Here is a 14,867-nt window from a genome sequence, read left to right as displayed (position 1 = left end):
GGTTCATTAGAATAGGAATCATGCTAGCTGCATTTGGGCCTCTCAGTTCTCCATATCCATGGCAATTCTGGGTACAAGTATATGTTCCCTTCCTTCCAAAGCAACATTTTGACCTTGGAAGCTCCACATATTGTCAGGGAGGAATGGGATGGTTGGGGTGGGGTAGGGTAAGAACTTTAAGTATACTTAGATATATGTTAGAAAGAAAAAAGTCAGAGTATAACAAAGTTCTTTTACTGAGGCATTTTGTTACTGGTTAGTTGTTATTTTGTTATTGGTTAGTTGTTCCAGGAGATCCCCTTTGCTACCTATCTTCTATAGTTAACATGAATTTAAATTTATAGGGAAGCCTATATCTTATATTTAGCAAGCCTAAATCTTAGGCACATTTTTTTCTGGCTAAAGATAATTCATTTGTAATTGGAAGAATGGGGGGGGGCAATGGAGGACACCATCTAAAAACTTAATCAGTGATCATTCCAAGTTTTCACTTTAATCAACTTCCCAATAAACACTTTATTAAAGTGATATTGACTCAATCTCAGCTTTGCTTCCTGGCCCTTGCCCCATTCTTTCACTAAGAGGCTAACAAATGAGGGGTGGGGGAGAAGAATGCCTGAATGGGCTGATAGTGAGAAGCAAAGGCCCCCCCAAAAGCAAAAGTTAACTATAATTTAATGTTAGAGGAGGATTGTTCATTGATTATTACTGCCCTATCCCAATCCCTACTTGATTAGCTATTATAAAAATTTATGTAATCCCATAGACTATGCCAAAAACAGCAATAAGCATTTATTAAGCATCTTCTATATCCTAGGTAGGCAACTAGGTGGATCAGTAGATAGAGTTCTGGGCCTGGAGTCAGGAACACCTGAATTCAAAAGTGGTCTCAGACACATAATAGCTGTGTGACCCTGGGCAAGTCATTTCTCTCTGCCCCTCCTAATCTGGAAAATGAGATAGAAAGGGAAATGACAAGCCATTCCAGTACCTTTGTCAAGAAAATACCATGGACAATTAGTCCATACAAGTGGATGACTGTACAGCACATATGCTAGTTATTGGAGAAGCAAAGACAAAGATGAAAAGTTCTCCTGAAGGAAAACAATATGTATATAAATAAATACAAAACATATTCAAATGCTTGAAAATATACAAATGAATCTGTGATGTCACTGATGTGGACATTCCTTCCAAAGATACAGACTACATCCTATCTATGTCTGCCCAGATTGTGTGATTCTTGTCCACCTCCTTCCACGGGTTTGCCATAGGAGGTGGAAAAAGGATCTTCCTTTGTTTTGTCTTAATACTACAGTGATACCAAAGAGCACATGGTGTATCCATTGGTTACTCTTGCTCTTGACATATGATCAACCAATCACTTTTTCAACAACAATTTTATGTAAGTTAATTTTGGATAGAGATGCTAAACATATACCACTTAATTTCTTCTTAGGTTAGAGCCAAATGCTGACAGTATGAGGTGTAAGGGCAAAGGATAGAAGACAGTACGGTATGCCTTCTAATTTCAGTATATTTCATACCTTCAGTTTCTAAAAGTCGTAGAATGCTTAGAGTGATTCAGAAACATGGTAATTTTCTGTGGTGACACCACTTTACTCAGAGCGGTTTTTGAAATACTTTACAAATAATACAACCCAAGCTTCCAAACTGGATTCTCCTATAGAAAATTGTAAGGATGTGGGGAAAGAGTGGGTTTTAAGGTCTCAATTATTATAAATAATGCAATAAATTCAATAACAATAATGATAATGGCATCAGTAGACTATGTCCTTTCAGAGAAAATTCATAGGAAATGACTTATACAAGGAAGAAGAAAACAAAGGACCAATGCTCTCTCTTTACCTTAGAGTAGTCTATAATGTACAGAAGAATACAGAGTAATATAGTTTGTTGTAAGTGCATTCATTGTATAACTCCTTAATGGGGGAAATTGCCCCTTTGTCCCACTGAACAGAAGAAAAACATTTGTCAAAACTTGACATGTTTTCCAGTATACAAATAAGCCAGTTATCAACAACATGTGGGTTCACTTTGGGGTTCCTAAAACTGAGAGAAGATCAGCATGTCTTATAAGGTTTGTGCCTGGCATGTTATTACAGCTGTATATCACTGGAGAGAAAAATAATTGGTTTTTCTTGGAGTATCTCTAAGCTGATGTCATATTCAATAACCCTGTAGTTGAAAAATCTATATATGATGGATGAAGTTTGGACTATCTTTTAAATTTAATTCCTTCTGAGCCAGCTTCTTAAAGGCCTGGTGTACCTGTCATTTTGAGGTGTGAGTATGCAGCGCCTTGAAAATGCAACTAGGAGCTACTTTTGCCAGATAACCAAATATGGAAAAGCCATTTGTCTAACATGAGCAGTGATCTCATTGCTCACTCTTAACCATTCAACTGAGGAGCCAATCAAAACTTGGAACCCTAGGCTAGAGTCACTGCCAAGACTGGGCTCAGATCAATACTATGGATCACAAAGGAAGGATGGGCTCTCCCCTTTCTCTGAACTGAAAGTTTAGTGCCTTTTAAACTTAATTCATTTTAATAGTTGAAATATAGGAATTTAAAGCCCCAAGCTCAAATTTCATATCCTAATATGAAATGAAAATATTAACAATTTTACATAGATTAGTTATCTTTCCTCTTAGAGTCAATGTCCTAATGGACCCATGATCTTCAGGATCTTGGCTTTTAATGTTATCAAACAAGCCAGGAAATTGAAATTGATGCAAGGTCACTGAGGCCTGCCATAGTCAGGTGAAGGGCAGTTCTTTCTCCTACTCTCTGTGACTCAAATGACCAGTTTATTTTTATAACCTAATCTAGATGAAGGTCTGGGTTTGGAGTCAGAGAAGCCTTGTATAGCTAGTCCAGGACCAAATCATCTTTTTTGGGTCTAAACCTGTCCCTTCCAAGATCTTGGGGGCTAATATATACTCTTGAATTCATCTTGAGGAGGTCTAGTTTGATTGAAGAGTGAAACAGATACTTACTGTGGGACACTTTAAATATTGCCTTTTAAAAAATATTTATTTTAAGGAATTGTGGTTAAGAGTGACTTGGCCAAGGTCACACAGCTAGACAATTATTAAGTGTCTGAGGCCAGATTTGAACTCAGGTCCTCCTGATTCCAGGGCCAGTGCTCTATCCACTTTGCCACCTAGCTGCCCCAGCCTCTTCTAAATGCTAATATTTTAAGGATGGCATAATGGTAAGAGAGCTGGTATCAGAACCAAGAAAGACTTGTGTTCAAGACCTGTCTCTGATATGTGAATGATCTTGGATACTTAACCTTTCAGTGGATGAGGCAACTCTCTAAGATCATAAGATGCAGAGAAGGGTTCTGATCTGCAGTGTTGGAGAGTTTCCTCACTTGGAAGTTCCCTATAATGATAACATCACAGATTTGGTTCCTTTCCATTATATATTTGAATGTCAGAAAATTCTGCTCCCTGTGAAATTTGTACTTTTTTTGTGATAATTTTAATTATATATACTATAGTAAAGGGAGATAGATAGTATGACACCTTCATAGCCATGACAGGAAGGATGACAGGAAGAAAAACAGGTTTTTTTACCAAGAATTCCCTTTGTTGATTAAATATAACCTAATTAACAGTGGGGCCAAAGAAATTAAGCTTAGTGAATGACAACATTTTAGTAAATCTCTTGCTCCCCAGTTGCTACAGCTTATCCCTTCTGCAATTATTTTCTATTTACTTTGTATTTTCTTATATGTGGATATGTTATTTCCCCCCTGTAGAATATAAGCCTCTTGTTCTCTGTACCTCCAATGTACATGGTAGGTGCTTAATAAATGTTGAGAGAATAAATGAATACTTTTTCTACAGGTCAAACTAACCTGTCAGACTAACCCAGATGTCTTCAGGCAACATAGGGAGGCAACTTATAAAAATTTTTTTGACAGCCCACAGCTGCTCTGTCCAGATTCTAGTCAGGAGAATTCTTAAAAGATCGTGAATCCTAGGGAGTCTTTGGGCTTCACCCAGTATTTCAAGATCTATGGTTCGGGAATGACTCTTGGAGGCACCTGTGAACTTGAAAGATTTTATACAGAAGCTGATGCTAGTAAAGTCAATGTACTGTACCACATGTTATATAAGTTTTTAGACAAATAACTCTTAATCTTTGCTCATCTGGAAAATGTACCAATACTTCTGGTCCCTACTTACTAGTTGGAAGCTCAAATGAATTAATATATTATAAAACACTTAGTAAAGCTTAAAAAATGTAGTGATGTAGTAAAAAATGTAGAATGCCAGTGATTCTTATTTGTGGTCCTATCAGGCAAATTAGTTGAAGCCTTGCCAATTTCATTACTCTGTTAGATTACCAAACAATGGTCAGAGAAAGAACAGCAAAAGTTTCATTATTTTATAATTTTATCTTGATATTTATGATAATTTGGAATGAACAAGTTTATTTTGGCAATATTTTGAAGAAAAACTTTTCTTACTGAAAACAACATCAGGTTGGTTCCAGGTAGGGGTGTGTTAGAGTCAGCTCCTACCAGGCTCACAAGAACTGATTGTTAAATTTTTCAGTGTGAGCACTGCCATCTTGTAAATTAGCAAACATTATAAATCAGGTTTGATTTAGTATATTGTTGATACTGTCGATAGGTTTAAGAAAGTGAGGGAGAATATTATTAATGCAGGTTAAACTTTAAAAATGTAACATGTGTTTTTGGAGAGCTAGTTATTAAATACTGAACATAATCATGGTTCTGGTTGTAGTCTTGATTACTACTTAAAAAAATTAATGTTAATTATATTTTTTCATTAAACCTAGGTTTTTGTGATAATACTTTGTTATTTCTTTGTTGTGTATCTGTTGTATATCACTTCCCCTAAAAAGGCATAAGCTGAGAGACAGTACCTTATTCCTGAACCTGTTGGGAACCTATTAGTATTCTACTACCTGCTTGGCCTTGGGCAAATCATTTAACCTTTATGTACTTTGTTTTACTTTGTTTCTTTGTTTGTACTGTAAGAGGATTAAGGGGTAGCCTAGAGGTTTTCTAAGTTGTCTTCTGGTTCTAAGTGCCCCCAGATTGTAGTCCCAAATATAGATGCTGTCCTGGCTATGTGAGTTTAAACTGAAGGGAACATCTTCATCTTGGCTTTGACCTGTATTCTTCCAAGGTGTGAGGAAGGTTAGTGATGCCTTACCGATGAGTAGTGCCTCCTTCTCTGACTTTAAACCTTGAATCCGTTTCTCTGTATTATTCTCTCGGTCTTGGTTGACTAATGCCACAGTAAGAACATTGATTTCCTTTGAAGAAAAAAAAAAACAAAATATACATTCATGTAAATTTTTTACATTTTGATCAAAACTTGTCTGTTCTTTTAAGTGTTACACAAGAAGCTTTTTGTCTCCTTTTATTTAAAGTTGAGGACCAGCTATAAATACATAAATAAACAAATGATCTATTTCCTGAATAGCAGAGGAGCAATCCTGAAATCCAGTCTCTGTCCTACAGCTCCCACCTCACAGAATAACTCTTTGTCCAAGCACCAAATTTGTCACTATTCAAGCTTTGTTCATGTTCTGATTAAACTCTGTTAGCAGAAATCAAATTTAAATGGGAGTGATGCTACTTTTAGTACTATTGTTGATTTGAGTATCAATGGGAATTTTTCTGGCAAACCAAGCTGCACTCTTTTATAATACTGTGCTAGTAACTTGTGTGTGTGTGTGTGTGTGTGTGTGTGTGTGTGTGTGTGTGTGTGTGTGTGTGTGTTGTGTGGGGAGAGAGAGAGAGAGAGAGAGAGAGAGAGAGAGAGAGAGAGAGAGAGAGAGAGAATGTATTAGAGTTGTGTATATATGGAAATGGGATTTTAGGAGACCAAGATAGTGGGAAGCTTTGATAAAATTGTTGTTCTTGGGGTTGAAGTCAAGTGTGAAAAGATCCTTGGACACTACTGTGGAAGGAAGATTAAAAATAAGGTTGGAAAATTCTTTTCTTCTGGAAAATAAAAATGAAGAATTTGTACAAAAAGCCAGTAATATATTAAAACATCAAGGGCAAACTATTCTAGTTCTTTTTAAAAGGTACTCATGGTTTTTAAAAAAAGAAAAGATTTAAAAGTTATGTCATCTCAGATCTATCCAATCTTCCTATAAGTATAGCAGTTTTCAGAAAAAGTATAAATTAATTGAATTAGCATTATGAATGAACAAAGAACAATTTTGACTTTGTGGGGTAATAGTAAAACCAATAGATGACATTTAGTAAAGTTTTTAAAGCAGTCTTTGTAACTCATTTTATCCTTAGAACAATCCTGGGTAGGTACTATCATCATGTCCATTTTACAGATCAGGAAACTGAAGTTGAGAGATGTTAAATGATTTGATGGAGTCACATACTGAGGCAGGATTTGTACAGTACTTGAAGCATAGTCTACTAGAGTGCTACCTAGAAGTGCTATCCAGTAGAAAGTAGGGGTTCTATAGAGAATGTAGTTGACTCTTAGAGGGAGAGATGATCCAAAATAAGTTCATCTTTCTTGTTATTTTACTTTTTCAACATTCATCCATTTGCAAATTTGTGAGTTAAACAGTTTTTCTTCTTCCTTTCCTTCTCCCCTTGGCAACAAACACAAGTCTGGTAAAAGTTGTACATATACATTTGTGTTTAACATATTTACATATTAATCATTTTGTATATGAGGAATTAGGGCTATGGGAAAAGAAAGAAAATCATGGAATAGGAAAGAAAAATGTAAGAGAAGTTTTAAATAAGTGAACATAGTGTAAATTCAGATTCTGTGGGGTTTTTTCCCTTTGGATGTGGATGGCATTATCCATAACAGGTCTCCCAGGGTTGTACTGAGAGGAGCTGAATCCATCATAATTGATCAACTTTCAATGTTGTTAATGTAAAGAATGTTCTCTTGGTTCTGTCGCCTTCACTCATCATCAGTTCACATAATTCTTTCCAGGCTTCTCTTAAGTCTGTTCAGTCATGATTTCTTATAGAGCAATAGTCTTTCATAACATTATGTAGCATAACTTGTTCAGTTACTTCCCAATTGATGAGTATTCTTTCAACTTTAAATTCTCTGCCAGTATATAAAAAAGCTGCTATAAATTTCCTTGAACATGTGAGACTTTTCTCATTTTATTTTATTTCTTCTGGATACAGACCTATTATTGATATTGCTGAATCAAAGAGTTTGAGTTGTTTTATTGCTCTTTGGGCATAGTTCCAGATTGCTTTCCAGGATGGCTGGATCAGTTCACAATTTCAACAACAGTGCATTAATTTCTCAATTTTTCCATATCCTGTCCAATGTTGATCATTTTCCATTTTTGCCATCTTAACCAATCTGATAAGTATGAGGCAATATCTCATAGCTGCTATAATTTGCATTTCTCTGATCAATAATGCTTTGGAATATTCTTTCATATGACTATATATATATATATAGCTTTAATTTCTTCAATTGAAAATGGTCTGTTCATATTCATATAAATTCATCTTTAGAGTGAAATTAAGATTAATGAAAAAAACAGGAGATTGGAAGTAGAAGCTGGAGAAATCACACTAGATTTGAGGGGGAGGTACATGGAAGAGATAATTTAATAAAGGGTGGAAGGTACATGGAAGAGATAATTTAATAAAGGGTGGAAAAAGTAGAAGGAAAATTGTTTCTAGGGTTGTAATCAGTTGGAAGGTAGAGCTTTAGAATATGGAAAGGAGTACAAAATATAAAGTTACTAAGAGCAGAGTTATTAAGCAGAAGGTTTGATAAATTGAAGAGAATGAACCAAGAGTTAATCAGAAGTAAGAGTGAAGGAGGTTTAGAGCAGAAAAGATAGCTAGTTTAGCATAAAGAAGAAGAGAACAGTTCATTGATAATGATATTAATATTGGGTATCAATAGAAGACTGAGACTGATGGAGGAGCAGTTATTGGTTGGAAGGGAACATGATTCCATTGGATGTTGAACAAGTATTTTTTTGTGGATTTAGAAATGTGAATTAATGACCATTTGGGGATGGGGGTGGTTAGAATATATTCTAGTCATAGATGAATACATGACCATAAGTTGACTGTCCTTAGAAGGGACACATCAGTTATCTGAACTGACAGTCACATGGCAAATCACTTAAAAACACATAAGGATTCTAAAGTTTATGTGTATTGAAACAGAACATTTTGTATAGAAGGAGCCCAGGGAAAGGACTCATTTCCTTTGGGATGAGGCAACATATGGTGATTCCTGATTATGCTGTCTTAATTAGAGCTTGAGAAAAATTGTGAGTTCACTGCCTCTCCATGAGCTGGTGGGGGTCAAACAGCCTTGAAGAGCTCCATCAATAGCAAATAGGTCCTGGTTAAGAACTGCTAATATCCAAGGGGAAACACCCAGATTTTTGTGCCAAGGAAGGTGAAGTTGAATGAGTGGTCTCATTCACCTCTGGTGGTCTCCTACTAAACAAAAGAGATCTGGTAGGTGGGGGATCCTTTGAAATACAAGACTGCATTAAGTATAATTAGTATTTTCAGGACAGGTAGATCCATTATGCTCCTGGATAAAAAGTGATGACATCTGAATGATCATTTTGAATGGAATAGGGAAGAAATACACAAGAGGGCCACTGAGGAGTGCAGAATAACTGATTATTTAAAGGAAAATAAAAGAAACAGTCATTCATGCTTTCAAGGAACAAGTAAAGGCAAAGGTCAATGATCCTGAGACCAATCAAATGGGCAAATACCACATCACTGACTTTTGAGCCAGAACAAAAAAAAAAATCAATGAATAAACATTTATTAGGCCCCTACTATATGCAAGGGAATTTGAAAAGCACTGGAAACCAAAAGAAAGAGAATGTCTCAGCCAAGTGAATTTTATTGATTCACTTATGAATGATGGTTTTGAAAGTTAGATATGTGATGAAACCGTTTATTTCCCACTTGGGGAAAAAAGAGAAACCAAGATGGGATAAGGAAAGGTGAATGAAAATTAAAAAAGGAGATAGACCCTTAACTTTTCAATGAGCTGAAATTCTTTTCTTTGGAAACAACTCTTGAGACTGACAAGTATAGTTTATATATTGGCCATTCATTTGCCACCATAAATCACTAATAGTAAACTAAGTTAATAAATTATATAGCTCTGTAGGATCTGGGAGACTCAGAACTTAGCTGCAAAAGGACAATTCTTGGCTTTCTTTGTCATTTAGTAAGTATTTTCCACTAAGCCTGGATTGAATTCTGAATTCATGAGCCAGGACTCAAAAGAGGGATAGAAGGAAAGACAGAGATTTGGACTAAAATTCTTTATTGTGGCAACATGGAATAACTCCTCTTGCTATTCTAGGAACAAAAGGCTACATGAACTCAATCAATCAATTAAACATTTATGAAGTACCTACTATGTGCTTGGCAGTGGAGATACATGGGAAGAATGAGATAATGTCTTTCATCAAGAAAGTTGCATTCTATTAGAGGAGACACTATAAAATAGATGTGATATCAACATAAAGTGGCAGTCATACCAGGAGAGTAGGAAACACTCGTGAAACTAGAGATTCTAGTCAGAGTGTGGAGGGAGGATATTTCAGGCATGTGGGAAGTTATTTTTTATTGTGAGTGAAAAAAACTGGAAATGTGATTTAGTATAGAAAGACAGGCTTGAGGCAGATCATGAAAGGTTTTAAATGTCAGAGATGAACAAATATCTGTAGATGTAATAGGGAATAGTCAGACTTGTACTTAAAAAAAAAAAGAAATCTCTTTGGCAGCTGAGTGGATGCTGGATTGGAGAATGGAGAGAAACCTGAGACAAGGAATATGATTTGTAACTTCATGCAATATTCCAGGAAAAAAGTGATGGAGGACTGAATTTAGGATGGGGGAATCATGTAAGTAGCAAGGAGATGGATATTAGGGATAATGTGGAGAAGGAGATGACAAAATTTTGTCAGTAACAGGATATACAGAGTGAAGGAAAGCAGGAAGTTAGTCACGTTGAGAATCCAAATGACCAGGGGCAGCTAAGTGGTACAATAGATAGAGCACTGGCTCTGGAGTCAGGAGTACCTGAGTTCAAATCCGGCCTCAGACACTTAATAGTTACCTAGCTGTGTGGCCTTGAGCAAGCCACTTAACCCATTTGCCTTGCAAAAACCTAAAAAAAAGAATCCAGATGACTAGAAGGTTGATACTACCCTCTGCAAAAATAGGTAAGTTTGGAAATGGGGTTCAGGGGGCAAAGATGATTTCAGTTTTGAACATGGTGAGTTTGAGACAATTGTGGAATATCTGGTTTGAAACATTCATTAGGCAACTGGTGAAAAGGGGAGACAATCTACAGTGGTACTTGCTTGATGTAGCCAGGTGACTGTATCTAGTATTTAAATTCATTTTGCAGTACATTCTAAGATTAAGAATTTTTTCTTAGAAGTGACCCTTCCATTTACAGATATAGGGATCAAAAAGCATTCTAGCTAAGATCTCTCATTTTGATTGTATTGTCTCAGCATCAGTAAATCCTTTGGCTCTCAAGCGATTGATTGACTACATGTGCCTAGGGGGCAAGTATCATGTTGCATTAGTTTATTTAATTAAAAAATATTTTTTTTCAAAACAGATGTTATTTTTACTTTGTAACCAAAGATCTAATGAGCATAAGAATCATTCTTCTTCGTCCTTCTTCCTCCTTTTCTTCCTCCTCCACTTGGTGTAGTCCCCATCCTCTGCCCTCTCCCTCTCTTCCCATCTGCTGTTTTCACCCTTTTTTTCTCAGTTGCTTCAGCATGTGAGGAACCCCCTTGCCCTCCCTACTTAGGACCTATTTTGAAGCCAGTGTCTTTGAAGCCAAACTCTTTTCCATGGTGGCTTCAACAGCTGGCCCTATCACTTTTTTTTGAGGTGGCCTTTGCAGCCCTCCACAGCTGGCCCTGCTTCCTGCTAACAAACTGTCCAAGTTAAATATACATTGAGATTCAGACATATATATTAGCCTGGTAATGCACTTTCTGAAGGTCTTGGTCAAGGCTAGTATCAAGGAACAAGCTGATAGCTTAACCAGAGGTAGAGATTCAAAACATCATTGATAGCCTCCAGTTCCACAAAGTCCTTAATGTTTTTCAGTGGGGGGGGAGATCATAACCAGGAAGACATCCATGGCTCACCCCAACTATACTGCCTCACAAACTCTTAACAGGGATGTGCAGACAAATAAATGGTTACTTCCTGTTAATGGAGGTTTAACAGAAGACATATCTCATCTAGGGGCTTAGAGCTGACTTCAATTATCTGACTTTGATCCCTGAATCTCATTCTGAAAATTTACAGAGTAAATGTCATTCTTGCTAAAACAGACACCAGAAATCCCTGGCCCAAAGGTTATCCAGGCACTGGAGAGTACATATGGAGATAGGGGTAATATGCCGTATGGTTTCCTAGTTCCATTTCCTCTCCATGGTGGTCATCAGCTCCATCACAATATCAATAGCAGCAGCTTCTTCATAAAATGGATTTCTTCCATAAAGAGACCCAGGAGGGCTCTGATCCAGGCCCATTCTCTAGCTGGGTCTTTAAATATCTGGATGTTAACAATCATAGCTATTTCAAAAGAGATAGCACAGTAGATGAAACATGGGCAGCTTTTCCATGGGGGTTTTCTGTCTGGGTCTGTGATCACTCCTTTTCTCATTTTACCAACATACCAACACCATCGTGCTTTTTGAATATCTCATAGGTCAATAGTTTTAAAGGACCACAATTAAGGCTTTGCAGCCAGGTGTCTCTCTGGATAGTATAGGTAGTATGGTAGGGTCAACTATCTTCCCAAATTGATCTGTCTTCTAGGTTGGGTGGAAATTTTAAGTCACTGACTTCACAGAGAGTGTCCCTATAAGCCAGCATCAGGAACATCTGCTTTATGTGTTTCATGAAAAATGGTAAGAGATCATCCCCATGGGTGTCCAGGCTATGCTCAGTATGTGTATTTCTTCCTCCTGTAAAAACTGTCTAAGAATTTCTTGACTTCACCTTTGTTGAGTGGCAATATGAACTCAGGTGTCATATTATGCACTGAGTTGGCAGTAGGATGTGGACCTACATGTTTGAGTTTTGGAGTTGCCTGAGGACTAGGAATGAGGAGGTTCAGACCCCAAGAGTAGTCTAAGACCCTGCAGAATGCAGCAGGTACAGGGCAATAATTTGGACATTACACTGTATTAGTTTAATTTTTATAGTATTTAAAAAGTTCTTGTAGGGCAGCTAGGTAGTACAGCACTAGACCTGGAGTCAGAACCTGAATTAAAATCTGCCCTCAGATACTTATTACCTAGCTGTGTGACCTTGGGCAAGTCATTTAACCCCAATGCCTTGCAAAAAATAGAAATAAAAATAAAAAATAAAAAGGTCTTGTGCGAAGTAGACTTTCATTGAATTGATTTAACATGCTAACATTGATGGTATATGGCAAAGACTGAGAATAAATACAATTAAACATTAGGATGTGTTAAGATGGTGGTAGCTAGGTAGAGCTGTATATAGAACCTGGGCTTGGAATCAGGAACTCATCTGCATGAGTTCAAAACCAGCCTCAGTCACTTATTAGTTCTGTGACCTGAGCAAGTCACCTTGTTTGTCTCAATTTCCTATTTTATAAAATGAAAAACTCTTCAATATCTCTGCTAAGAAAACCCCAAGTGAAGTCACAAAGAATTGGAATAACAACAACATGAAGAGTTTAGTACAGCAATTTTATACATCCACTTTTCCTAATATGTATTACCTTTGCTTTCTATAAATCACAAGGTTATTTTGATGACTTGGAAACTTCTATGGAGAAGGATTCATTTGAATTCAATTTGAATACAATACAGTCTTATTAACATACTAAAATTAAGCAAGAAAACTGTCATCATTAGTCACTGATATAAACTACCACAAACACAATACCAGCAACTTTCTTCTCCACTCATCTGTTTCTATTTATATCAGATCATAGTCTAAATTTAAATTATCTATTGGGTAATATTTGTCATCTAAGCTTCATCATTTCAAATCAAGCTGAATTCAAATTATGAAGGTTTGGAAAATTTTATAGAGTTGACAAAGCAAACCTTGGTTGTCTTTTAATCTAAATATTCCTTGCTTTAACTACTCAAGGAAAATGAAATAATTTTTTTGTTTTCCACAGTAGAACCATGATTTCAAGTCCATTTGGACATTCAGAAGAATATGTATTCCAGAAATCTATTTCTTATATTCAGAAGATATTTTCTATTTTAACTGGGTTAACATCCTCTGACCCTGAAAGATGAGATAGGCAATGAATTATACAATGAACAATAAATACATCAGAATGGATGATTAGGATGTGTGAAACAGACATGGATGAGGATGGGAAGGATAGAATGAAAGCAGGAAATGTTAGAGGTGTATGAAGCACACAGTAAGAAAACATTAGGCTGAGAATCAAGAGCTTCTTCACGGTGAGATCTACTGGACTGTGAAATAGTCTTCCAAAGGAAGTCGTGAGAAGACCATTTACTTGAGACAGTAAAAAGCATATGAGGCTAGGAAGTGCACTACAGGTAACAATTCTGAATTGGTGCAGGAGAATGAACAAGATAACCCAATAAATCTTTACTAACTCTAACTTTTAACCCCAATTTCTCTGATATTTGAAAAGCCCACAGAAAGAGGTTTTCAATATCAGGAAGCCAGATGCTTAGTCTTTTTTAAAACTTCTTAATGGGTTAGCTATTTGCTGCTGAATTTTCTCCTCTAAAAGTCCTTGTCAATTATTTTGAAGAATGACAAAAAAAATGATTCAACTCTTTTTTTAAAACTATGGATGGCTTTCCTTTAAGAGTTTACTAAGCTGAAATTGTTTTAGGAAAAGTGTTGAGCCAGGTATCTCTACTAAAAAGCTTCATTTGCATTCCTTCATTTCAATACCACACTTCTTGAACCCAGAACTCATTATATAATCTCTTGATATTCATTTCCATTTTCAATTTCTGATAGGTAGTTTTTGGTCTCCAAAAATAAGAGGTAATAAGAGGGGAATAGATCAATGTTTTGTGTTGGGGTTTTTTTTTAGGTTTTTGGGTTTTTTTAATTTTTATTTACTTTTCCACCTAATGCAATGATAGTTTTCACCAATCATTTTTTTAAAGGTTTTGAGTTTCACATTTTCTCCCTTATTCCCTTCTCTTTCCCCTCCCTTGAAGAAAGCAGTCTAATATAGATTTTATATATATATATATATATATATATGTAAAACTATGTTAAACATAAATTCATATTAATCATGCTGTGAAAGAAGAATCAAATTGAAACAGGAAAAAATATTAGAGTAAAAAAACATAATACATAAGACAAATTTTAAAAACTGAAGATAGTAAGTTTTGGTTTGCACTCCATAGTTCCTTTTCTAGATATGTATGGTATTTTCCATCACAAGTCTTTTAGAATTATCTTTGATTATTATACTGCTGAAAGGAACGAGTCTATCATAGTTGATCACCACCCAATATTGCTGTTAGTGTGTATAATGTTCTTCTGGTTCTAGAGAGCTCATCAATGTTAATGATAATTTCCAAGAAGTTTTTCCATTAACTGATATAACCAGGGTTAAGCTTGTCATAGAGGCTTATTTCTCACCCCTAGAGATTAAGAGGAGAATTGTTATGCACATACAAATACTTCATAAAACTACTTTGTGAAGTTGTAGAGTAGGAAAAATCTATGCCTAGAGAATCCAAAGGACTTAATGTCTATTTTATAATTTTGCCCCTTTTTTCTTTGAAGATAAAACACAAAAATCTCCTCTGATGAGGT

General features: G+C 36.0%; 1 protein-coding gene across 3 annotated transcripts in view; it reads right to left on the bottom strand.

Moving 5' to 3' along the window:
- The window catches only part of ENOX1 (ecto-NOX disulfide-thiol exchanger 1), a 310,832-nt gene that overhangs the window by 21,359 nt on the left and 274,606 nt on the right, over nucleotides 1–14,867 (bottom strand). For all 3 annotated transcript variants that reach the window (XM_074191720.1, XM_074191718.1, XM_074191717.1), the window contains one exon: nucleotides 5,221–5,323. In XM_074191720.1, coding sequence (XP_074047821.1) covers nucleotides 5,221–5,323 — 103 coding nt within the window. The remainder of the gene's footprint in view (nucleotides 1–5,220; nucleotides 5,324–14,867) is intronic.

Source organism: Macrotis lagotis, chromosome 6, assembly GCF_037893015.1.
Source record: "Macrotis lagotis isolate mMagLag1 chromosome 6, bilby.v1.9.chrom.fasta, whole genome shotgun sequence".
NCBI classification, from domain to species: domain Eukaryota; kingdom Metazoa; phylum Chordata; class Mammalia; order Peramelemorphia; family Peramelidae; genus Macrotis; species Macrotis lagotis.
This window is presented reverse-complemented; position numbering and strand designations above follow the sequence as displayed.